General features: G+C 35.3%; 2 protein-coding genes across 3 annotated transcripts; one reads left to right on the top strand and one right to left on the bottom strand.

Annotated features, from left to right (window-relative positions):
• The first annotated feature begins 321 nt into the window (after positions 1 to 321).
• LOC113852437 (probable polyol transporter 4) lies at positions 322 to 3,347 on the top strand. 2 transcript variants are annotated; one of them, XM_027482708.1, is made up of 3 exons: positions 322 to 655; positions 775 to 1,022; positions 1,694 to 3,347. In XM_027482708.1, the coding sequence occupies exons 2-3, from the start codon at positions 815 to 817 to the stop codon at positions 3,052 to 3,054; spliced, it is 1,569 nt and encodes a 522-aa protein (XP_027338509.1). In that variant the 5' UTR covers positions 322 to 655; positions 775 to 814; the 3' UTR covers positions 3,055 to 3,347. The 2 variants fall into 2 exon arrangements, with proteins under 2 accessions (XP_027338509.1, XP_027338510.1); XM_027482709.1 differs by having other exon boundaries at positions 322 to 1,026.
• Positions 3,348 to 9,731: 6,384 nt separating this feature from the next.
• On the bottom strand, positions 9,732 to 11,021 carry LOC113852071 (lactosylceramide 4-alpha-galactosyltransferase). The gene has a single exon (XM_027482328.1). It carries the CDS (start codon positions 11,019 to 11,021, stop codon positions 9,732 to 9,734), a length of 1,290 nt encoding a protein of 429 aa, XP_027338129.1.
• Between the last annotated feature and the right edge of the window lie 367 nt (positions 11,022 to 11,388).

An 11,388-nucleotide genomic window follows, 5' to 3' on the forward strand; every position in this document is an offset into this window, starting at 1 on the left:
CTAAAAAAAATCTGAATCGTTAATAAAGCTCACAAAATATTATTGAATAATATATAATACATAAAAGATCATGTAAAATAATTTGTTAATATTTCTAAACAGTAAAGATGCTGGGGAAAGGAATAGTAAAAGTGTATGAAGGGCCCACAGGCTAAAGGGGTATAACAAGGAAAGCACTGCATTTATGAATCCAGAAATACCCTTGCCGACGGTGGAGGACTCAGCACTTCACGCCTAGGAGTCTAGGACTCAATTGGAATTCAGTACGCGCGATACCACACGGTACGGTGTTACCCACCATTCGTACGATGACGTGTCAGCATTTTTTAGCGGAGATACCTGAGAAAGGCACGAACTGGAGAGCCACAACCTGAGAGACATGCGTTGCTCCCTTAAAATATGTTACTTTGAAAGTGAAGAAAAGTAAGAGCACAAAAGCACACTGTGTTGACCCCATGGACCCTTGACGATGTGGTAATTCTTTGCACATTGTTTGGCCAAAGACGAAACTTTGGTTCCAAAGCAAAAATCGTTTTTCATGAGGTGCCAGTTTCTTCCTCCTTAATCTTTCCCCGTTCAATCTCTTTCCACAATTTAGATCTAGGAGCATAACCCATTTGGGTTCGGGGAACAAGGAGCTCCGATTGAGTCAAAGGTGAAGCCTTTTTCTTCTCTCTTTCCTCAAGCAGAGGTGAAAAATATATACAAATACACCCACCATCGTAGTTCTTTACAATTTCTTTTGTAAGTTGATTTTCTTGGTAAATTATATAGATATCGAATATTTAAGGGGGAGGGTGAAAGAAGAAGAACAATGGGGTTGGTTGGAGTCCAAGAAAATGGGAATGGGAATGGAGATGGGATATCTGAGATTTCGTTGGGGACCAAAACCAAATACGTGAGGATGACTTCTGATCCTGTTGAGACCGAAGAAGGGTTGTCAACAAGCAAGCATGACACCAAGAAATATGTCTTCGCATGTGCTGTTTTTGCCTCTCTCAATTCCGTGCTTCTCGGCTATGGTAGGTAATTCTATTTCTTTATCTACATTTTATGTAATTGCAATGCTTTATTTTATTTTTCTTTTTGCTTTTCATTTGATCTGCTAATAAAATGTCAAATACACGTGCTAATAATAATAAAAAAAACGAATAAATGAGATCTATTGTTTTTTATGGGATTTGACTCGATACTTTATTTTTAGGACTACAAACAATCACAGGGATGAATGTAAAATCCAGGGCTGTTTGTGTAATTTGCAACACCGGTTTTGTGTTTAAGGTTGAAAGTGAAAACTTTTCCTGAGCTGCTCATATATTGAGATTGGCCTCGGAAGGACGCTGTAGAGGAAAAACATGTAGAGTATAGACATAATGTGGATAGGATCCCCATTTGTAAAGCTATTATTGTATCCATTATGAACTTGTAGATATGATTAGATGGTAAGTTTAATATCAGACATGTGCTTTGCTTGAATAATATAGGCGATGTTACTGTTTGACATTCCCTGGCAATTGAACATAGAAAACTTAAATCCTATAACTTTTATACCAGAACCAATAGCTCTACGACTTGTTTGCTATCATTTTTGTATATATTGACTATATAAACATATACAGCGTGTATCTATTTATGCTATTAATGAGGACCAAAACGATGGGCTAGCTGATTATCTGTGCTTACCATTTTGCAGATGTGGGTGTTATGAGTGGAGCAATTATATTCATTCAGGAGGATCTGAAGATAACTGAGGTTCAGCAAGAAGTACTCGTTGGAATTTTGAGCATAATATCCCTGTTGGGTAGTTTAGCTGGTGGAAAAACATCAGATGCGATTGGCCGAAAATGGACAATTGGTTTGGCAGCAGTTATCTTCCAAGCAGGTGGAGCTGTTATGGCTCTTGCCCCATCCTTTAAAGTATTGATGATTGGAAGACTCCTGGCTGGGGTGGGTATAGGCTTTGGTGTCATGATTGCGCCTGTATATATTGCTGAAATTTCTCCTGCCATTGCTAGGGGATCTCTTACCTCTTTCCCTGAGATATTTATAAATTTTGGAATCCTTCTTGGATACATATCGAACTATGCATTTTCAAGGCTTCCGGCACATATAAGTTGGAGGGTAATGCTTGGTGTTGGACTGCTTCCTTCAGTTGTTATTGCTGTTGCACTGTTTGTCATACCCGAATCCCCAAGATGGCTTGTGGTGCAGAATAGGATTGATGAAGCGAGACTAGTGCTGTTAAAGATAAATGAGAGTGAGGAGGCTGAAGAAAAGTTGCAAGAAATTCAACATGCTGCTGGGTTAGCTAATGCTGAGAAGTATGAATCAAAAGCTGTCTGGCAGGAAATACTGTGCCCTACTCCTCCTGTTAGAAGAATGCTTATAACTGGTTGTGGAATTCAGTGCTTCCAACAGATTACGGGCATAGATACAACCGTTTATTATAGCCCCACAATTTTCAAAAATGCTGGGATCACTGGCAACTCCGAGCTTCTTGCAGCAACAGTTGCTGTTGGGTTCACCAAAACATTGTTCATCTTGATAGCTATATGTCTTATTGACAAATTGGGGAGAAAGCCATTGCTTTACGCGAGCACAATTGGGATGACAGTAAGTCTATTTAGCCTGAGCTTGTCTCTAGCTTTTCTGAGCCATGCAAAAGTTGGGATCGTATTAGCAATTCTTTCAGTTTGTGGAAATGTAGCTTTCTTCTCAGTGGGACTTGGCCCCATATGCTGGGTCTTGACGTCCGAGATATTTCCTTTAAGGCTTAGAGCTCAAGCATCAGCTCTTGGAGCTGTGGGAAGTAGGGTCAGCAGTGGTGCCATCTCCATGTCCTTCCTCTCAGTCACTCGTGCGATCACCGTGGCAGGAACCTTCTTTGTCTTTGGTGTTATTTCGTGTTGTGCAGTTGCCTTTGTTCATTATTGTGTTCCAGAGACAAAGGGAAAGACTTTGGAGGAAATTGAAGTACTATTCAAAAACGAGGATGAATTGCAACAGAGTGAGGTAGAAATGGGAGATGTTGAGCGTCTGATGCAGAAGTCATGAGTTAGTGGCATGCCAAATCCTTAAACTAAAATTCCTAGATATTTCAAACACAGTGGTATTATACTCTTTTAGTTCTTTTGTAATGGCGGGCATTTCTGCTTTTACATCATAAAGGGTTTGTTTGCATGCCGAGGGACACTAAGAAAACAATAAGAAACTTCATGAAGTGTTGTCCCTCAAGCCACAAGCACCAGTATAAGCTTTAGTATATCTTAATGTTTATATGTATTATTTTTTACAGTCTGTGTAAGATGTGATGAGTTCATATTCATATAGCATTGATTCATCGAGCCATAATCAAAATTGTGTTGTCTTGACATCACATGCCTTGTATGTGCCTGTTTACCCTCTTCTATTGTGGGAGAAGAATGTAGGTTATTGTTTATGGCGGTGTCCCATTCCATTTATTTTATTTGATGCGATTCTTCCCTTCTCAGCAGTCTCCAAAAAAAGTGTTAGAAAATTTAACACGTTTCTTTGCATATATCTAACATACTCTTCCCATACAAAAATACTTCTGAAATGTGGACGAAATGCAAATCGTTTTGTTTAGGACTAGAATAATTCTACTTTGGGGTTTGGCCCGTTAAAAATATTTTATAGTTTTGACTCAAGCTGCATTTATTCTCAGTTTACCTGTTGTTCGATTGTAGACTGGTAGAGAGCAGAAATTTACATTAGTTTAAATTTTGAATAGTCTGTGCCCAAAGTATATATCACAAATAAGACCTAATAACACCATGGTCAATGCACAAATAATATTATGGCATTATAGATTTTTTTTTTTTTTAAGTCTTGCATAATTTTTTTTCTTTTTTGTTGTTAAGTAATGTTTAAGAAGTGAGAAATTGCACCATATTTTCCGTCAAGAATATGCTACTAACTTGAGAGTGTGTTTAGATGATATCTTTAAAGTGAATAGTTCAATTTTTGTATGGGTTTAAAATTATATTTTGTTTGGATATTAAATTTTATTAATAAACTAGAATTAAAGCATTATAAATTCTATACAAACAAGTGAACTTTTAAAGTAGTCTATAAAATTATGAACATCAAATAAATTGATGACTATTGAAATTTTAAAATAAAATTATTAATTATTAACTTTGTAAAATATTAGACATTTTAATTTAATTAACACTTTTTTATTATAACAAAGTTGACATTTGTTGAGGTATAATAGCTTTTAGATAACTTATGTGTCCAAAACAAATTATTTCACACATTGATTACAGACTTTGAGACTAATTTAAAAGATTTATTTGATTTTCTTTCACCTTTTAAGGGGAGCAAAGGAGGAGATGGTGGATTACTTCGTTTTATCATCAGATCTAAGGGTCTATTCATTTCATCAAAGAAGAACATCCACTAAGCCATAAACTTATAGCTATACAAATGGTCTTGGCTTGAGGACAGTCATGAGATGATGCATGACAACTGCTGGTTCTAAGTTCTGAATGGATAGGGCTACTTGCCCAAATCGTTCCATGAAGACTCGAAGAATTTCCTTTTTTTCTTGTTTGATGTCAACTAGTGCTAATGATATTAGTTGATGAGGTCGAGTAGTAGCAAATTGTAGATTAAAAGCATGTGATGAGTGTGGCAAAAGAGTCTATGGACACAAGGGGTAGCTTAGTGAACCAATTGAGGGCTAGTTCCCGTAGCGATGTTAAAAATATTTGATATAACAAGTTATCGTCATCAGTATATAGCCCCACCTGTGTGGTGAATACATCCACATGTTCCTTGGGATCAGTGGTTCCATCATACTTTTTCAAAGTTATACCTTTCCAGTTATTCAGTAACTTGGCTTCCATGATAGGCTGGATAAAAGGTATTGTAATCTAAGGTGCTCTCAACCAAGGAAAACCGAAAAGGATGTGGATCTACAAGAGGATGCAACCGGTTGATGAATCTTGATCTTCAATCCTCCAAAAATGCAAGAAAAACAAGAGATATGATGGTGGATAGGTGCAAATTTTTTGAGACAAATTAAAGTAAAAGAACAAATGGAATAAGGAAGGAATGGAAGAGGTAGATGACATCACCTAATAGGAATTAAGATAAGCCTAATTGCTCTCAACACATGGAGGAAACTCCATGATAAGAGATCTAAACCTAGATATTCTAGAGAGAATGACCTAGAGAGAAATTCACTCACTCTTGGTGAAAAACTACACAAATGATTCATTAGCTCCAAATTACAAGTATTAGATCCTTTATATAGACTTCCAATTTCGTGCAATTTGAAAATAGTTATCCTTGGGTTCCAAAATTATGCTTTATTTTGGTGGACAAACCAAACTCGTGATAGAAAAGATATAGGGTACCACCCATAGAAAATTGGAAAGACTTTAAGGCTATTCTTACGAAGAGACATGTGCCCTCATATTATGGCCGTGAGCTTCTTAGCAAGCTCCAAAGGCTTACCCAAGGCTCCAAGAGTGTTGAAGAATATAGGAAAGAAATAAAATTTTACTTTATGAGAGCCAACATCCATAAGGAGGAAAGAGCTACCATAGCAAGATTTCTAGAAATTAAGTGTTTTAAGTGTCTAGGTAGGTGACATATTGCTTCTCAATATCCAACTAAAAAGGTTATGATTTGTAAGGGCAATGACCAATATTTTAGTCAAGAAGAATAAACGTCTTCATCATCTTCTAGTGATAGTGAGAGGCAATCTAGTGGAGAAAAAGTTTGTGGAAGTGAGGAGGATCTTTTAATTATTAGGAGGCTCTTGAGAAGCTAAGTAAAAGATTTAGATGAGTTTCAAAGAGAAAATATTTTCCATACTAGATGCTATATCAAAGTAAAATTGTGTGCACTAACTGTGGATGAGAGTAGTTATACTAATTGTGCAAACATGAGATTAGTTAAAAAATTAGGTCTTGAAACCACCCTACACCCTAAGTCATACAAGCTTCAACGGCTAAATGAAGAGGGTGAAATGATAGTCCATAAACATTTTTAACTTCAGCGGTGTCAATCTTGCCAAGTGCCACCATATAACCTATATTTTGCTTTAGACGCAAGTGTTTGCTCAATAAAGTCACATGCACAAGCCATCGATAGAAGCTCAACAATGACTAGAACGCAGGAATTTACTGGTTGTCCAAATTCCTTGTGACAGTCATTAGATGGATCGAAATAACAGTCCCAAACATATACCAAACCACCATCCACCTCCTTTTCACACTTTTGCACATTACTAATCTTGCAAGTGCCAAAGGCTCCCAAATATTTGCATGAGTTAACTTAAACGCACATCTCTTGCTTTGAGATAGCTTATATGGCTTGTTTTTCTACTTTGACAAAAGATCCGTTCGTTTAGAAAAATTATTTTCTATGCATTGATAATTCTAATTTGCCATAAGTCCTGAGTCTTTTTTATTTTAGAATGGGGCAAAAGTTAGCTTATATTACTAATCTAGTTTTGTGTATTTATTTAGCTTTTGTTGTTGTTTAGAATTCAGTCCTTGGTTGCATATAAGTATTTAATCACAATGAATACAAAAAATCAGCACAATAGTTTCTCAAGATAGTGAATTGAGAAGAAATGAACACAAGTGTAGTTGATACTTCAGTTATTTCAAGAAAATGTAAAGAAATGAAGAGGAATTTGATGAAAAAAGTGAAAGACATTGTTGCTAGTTTGATTACATGCTTATGGGTGTAGTATAGCATGATATCAAAGTCACATGATTTATCTGTGCCTATAAACATTTTTAACAGCCTTGTCTTTCTAATTATACGTTCCTGTACGTGTGTTTGCTATTTATTTGGTCTGCTTATGTGTTATTAACCGTTTGTATGTTGCTTTTTATGGATTTTTGTGGTTCTCGTAGACTGTGTTTTCTGTTTGTAATTGTGTTGAAGTTAGCATATTTGTGCTACTCGTGCTTTAATTTGGCAAGTAAACACCTAAATCACTATGCCTTGGTTGTCTGTTTTAACATTGGATCTTTTTTTTTTTCAGTTTCAACATTATTTCCCCCTCTGTAATTGAAAATGATTTCACTGTATAGTGTTTTTATAGGAAACAACACTGTCGTTGAATAGACGGCGTGCTGCTTATTAACTCAGTAATATCATTGTGCTGAATATTAAATCTATACTATATAAACATAGATATCATATTAATAGTTTGGAGATACTCTAGTCAGATGAGCTTGTTACTTTTCTTTTCAAGTATTAGATATTGTAGGCATGTTTTTCTATTGTTTTGAATTGATAATGACATTTGTATTGACGATAACAAGGATAAATACTTCTGCCATGTTTTTTCAACAATCACACCTTGGTAAGAATACGTGTTTGAAATTTAATAGCGGATGATATACATCTATGATTAAAATAGTTTTATTATTGTAAAAAAAAGATATTATACATTTGACCAATTAAATTAATTTTTAATATATTAATAAATTATTGATTAAGAGCATGACAATGTAGATCATTCTGTGAATTGCCCTTGTCTAAACTTCAACCATTATACTGTAGTAATAATTTGTAATTACGTTAGTTGGAACCTAGACTTGAATTTGTTTTTTATTCCCCTCTCATGCTTGGTTTGAACTAAGTTGAGATACTCTCAAAGTGACAAAGTATTACCAAGATGTGTACGACACACCAAAGTATATATCTGAAAAATATTTTATTTTTGTAAAAGAAAGTTTTGTCCCATATATTTGAGATACAACTTAAATATTTTGAATACGAATATAATTTTCCCTCTCCATGATTTTATTATTATAAAAAAAATGATATTATACAATATACAATCAAATTAATTTTTCTGCATTTAATATATTTATTTTTTTATAAATTTATGTAAAATTATTGATTTATTTGATTAATTTAATATTTTAAGTTTTATATTTTCAAATAATTTTTTAAAATATAGTGGTAATTTTATTTTTTAAGAATAAAATGATTTAATTATTTTATCCAAACAAAAAATTTTGAAAATAGAAAATTCTAAATGATAAAATTTTAATTACTTTATCCAAACAAAAGTATTTAAATTGAAAGGGATTGGTAATGATTATGAAGAAAATTTTATTATTCTATCCAAACAAAAATATTTGAAATGAAAGAAATTTAATTATTCTATTCAAACAAAATATTTTAAAATAATAATAAATTAAATAATATAATTTTAATTTTTTTAAAAAAATCAATTTCCTTATCCAAATGCAATTTAAGAGTTTATAATGCTCCTTTTTTATAATAAATAAAAATTATGCTATTTATAATTTGTACGTATCATGGATCATTTAAAAATGGGGAACGAGGACAATAGGATAGAAGGTGAAAGAAAGTTGAGACTCCACGTTGATCGCGAAAGCACTTCGGAAAATTTGAGCGAAAGGCAAGGCAACATCCCCTTAACATCAATAGCCATGTCCCATTTATGGGTTTGAAATTTGAACAAATTCTGGGCTTTAAACAACTGAGAAAGACATCTCAACAGTGACTATAAAAGGGATTTCTTTAAACTTTACTTCTTATTATGCTTTTATTCTGTGGAATTTTTGCCCATAATTTACATGATTATATGTAATAAACATCTTTAGTTGTAGACTCTAAAATGACAATACAATTAAACAGCGGACAGAGTAAATTATAACAATAAAAAGTTGACGAAGATAAATTACTACTACTACAATTTTGTTGAGGCCTAAGAATTTTGTTGAGATATGTATGCATTGGGGTTGTATATTCGGCAAGAAAATTGTGTTTAAACTAACAGTGGTTGGTTGAATCCTTGAGACCCGAAAGTAGGTGGATCACTTATCTGCATGTGCCACGCTTCTCTGTACACGAAACTCCTCCCTCCCACCTCCCTTGTCTCTCTGAACTAGGCTCACTCTAGACACAATTAATATCAACATGACTCATAATATATAATAAAGTTGTATGAATAGTACCATACAAAAAGGTCTCTATTTGATCACCTATTTTCCCTTAATTTTCAACTCAACCATATTCCATATTGATTTGATTTCTTTTTCGTGTTATAAGTTGCATCTCAAAAGCCTGGCGAGTAGATTTTCCCAGAAACAACTAGTTATGATTACATGACCTATTTATTACCTGAGTAGTATGTGTCAAACTTCTAATTTGTGAAAAAGATAATGTTAAAATGTGCTGCATAGTAATTTCCTAAAACGTGCGAGAAATTAACCCAATGGAAACAAGAGGATGGGACAGAAAGTGAATGTCACATGTAAGGAAATAAAGTAGGTGCCCTATTAAGATTGAGAGCTTAGAAATCACTTTCACAATTAAGTTGTCCCCAACGAGATGAATTTCTCGAATATCAATTTTTACTTTCCATTTGATTACTGCAAACCAAAGCCACGGGCAAACATGCCCCCCTCGTGACCTTTTACTGAGAAAGAAAATGACATATTTTTTTTGCATCATATTCCCCCAGCCTTCAAAAGGACACGACAAAAAGACTATAGAAGGTCCAAACTCCAAACTCATTATCTACTCCACTCCTCCAATTTAACTATCTTAGTATATCTTCTCTATAGTGGAATAATAAACAGTGACACAATTGGTTCCATAAACGCTTGCTTGCAACAAAAACATTGCTTATAACTGTTCTAATTTAACACTTATCATTCAAACTCACTAATTACAAACTCTAATCAATTCAAATTACAGAGCTAAGTGTTGCAGAAGATGCAACAACTAGAAATGATTCTATCAACAATGCTTCCCTTCACCACCTTTAACTTCCTACTCTGCCTGTTCCACAGGTGCACTGCAAAGCTTTCTTTGCGAATTTGCTCCATTTTCTTGACCAACCATTTTGCATGGAACTCATCTCTAGGCCCTCTGAAGAGACTCCTAATTCCTTTCCAATCCACAGGGTAAAATGCAGATGGAGGCAACACAGTGAAATTGAACCCGGATCTCCCACTCACCCTAGACACCACTCTAGAGATCAAGTAAGGACCATTGTGACCCCACTTGTTGCCGTCAAAAGTGAGTGCAAATTCCTCAATGAACTTGAAAAGCAAAGGATGCTTCTTATCAAATATCAACACAGCATTGTTCAAACGGCTCCATTTCCCAGTTTTAGCATCAAAATTCTGTGCTCCAATTGTGTTCCTCAAATTGGAGAAGCTCTTCAGGACCAAAACATCAGCATCAATGTACATGCCTCCAAACTTGTACAATAGAGCAAGCCTAAGCAAATTGGAGAGGTTTTGTCCCAAAGAGACTTCACCCGGATTCACAATCCCTTCCTTCAACCGATTAAACCAAGCTTCAGCATGAGTATCCTTGAACAAGTAATTAAAATCAGGTGCAATGGCCATGACCCTGAACCCATTATTCAGAAACGGTTTCAGAACCCGAGTTCCTGTGTCAGAATCAAGGGACTTGGACACTATGACCAAACAAGCTTCAGGGTGAACCTTGAACAAGCTCTCCACAGAGAACAACTCTCTCTCACCAAAAGCCTTCAAGGGGGAAATCCAAGTCATGAAGAACCTCACCTTGCAAGAAGAGTTCAAAGAGAAGAATGCTTTGAGTCTAGTTTGAAAGAGTGGAAGTGGGAACTGTGCTTCAGAACGCACGCTTCTACGACCACGCTTGTGTTTCCTCTCTCTTCTAGACCTACGAATGGAGAATCTGTGAGTGGAGTTTGGAAGAAGAGGCAAATGGGTCTTATTGAAGAGTGGAAAATTTTCTTCTTTAAGAGCGAGGAAGACAGAAGAAGAGAGGTTGAAGTGGGTTGGAGGAGGAAGAAGGAGAGATTTGTGAGATGATTTGGGAACACGAATGAAGAAGACAGTGAAGGCATTGTATGACAAGAGGAAGAGAAGGAGAAGAGCGAAGAATGAAGTGGTTAGAGAAAAGAGTAGAGTAAGCAGAGATCTTTTAAGGTGGAGAATGAGAAGGAATGGGAAGTGGAACAGAGAATGACAGGGTTTGGCGCTTGGCTCCATTGGGTGAAAGAAGAAGAAGAAGAAGTAGTTCAAAAAGTTTGAAGTTATCGAGGCAGAGAAAGTGGGAGAGCATTGGCATTGAATTGTAATGGCGAAGGCGGTTAAAAAATATAGCGGAAGAAGTGCAACTGTGCAAGTGCTGAGTGGAGAGAGAAACTGCATTAAATTTTGGAGTGAAGCGTGTTTGTGTTTAGTTTGATTTGGCCCATGGAGGCATGTAGCATACACTTCATGGCGAGATATCTTTGTCAGGGTTAATTGGGATTAGAAACGGGATTAGAAACAGGATTAGAATTAGAATGTAATAATTAGTTAATTAATAGAATGGTTCTTAACCTGTATATTATATTGTATGGTAAGAATTTAT

This window comes from Abrus precatorius, unplaced genomic scaffold (genome assembly GCF_003935025.1).
Source record: "Abrus precatorius isolate BTA unplaced genomic scaffold, Abrus_2018 Scaffold10, whole genome shotgun sequence".
NCBI lineage: Eukaryota > Viridiplantae > Streptophyta > Magnoliopsida > Fabales > Fabaceae > Abrus > Abrus precatorius.

Excerpts from the sequence above, each read along its gene's own strand:
- LOC113852437 (XM_027482708.1), top strand. The coding sequence starts at position 815 with ATGGGGTTGGTTGGAGTCCAAGAAAATGGGAATGGGAATGGAGATGGG. Across the intron at positions 1,023-1,693 it reads TTCCGTGCTTCTCGGCTATG|ATGTGGGTGTTATGAGTGGA; the intron begins GTAGGTAATTCT and ends ACCATTTTGCAG.
- LOC113852071 (XM_027482328.1), bottom strand. The coding sequence starts at position 11,021 with ATGGAGCCAAGCGCCAAACCCTGTCATTCTCTGTTCCACTTCCCATTC.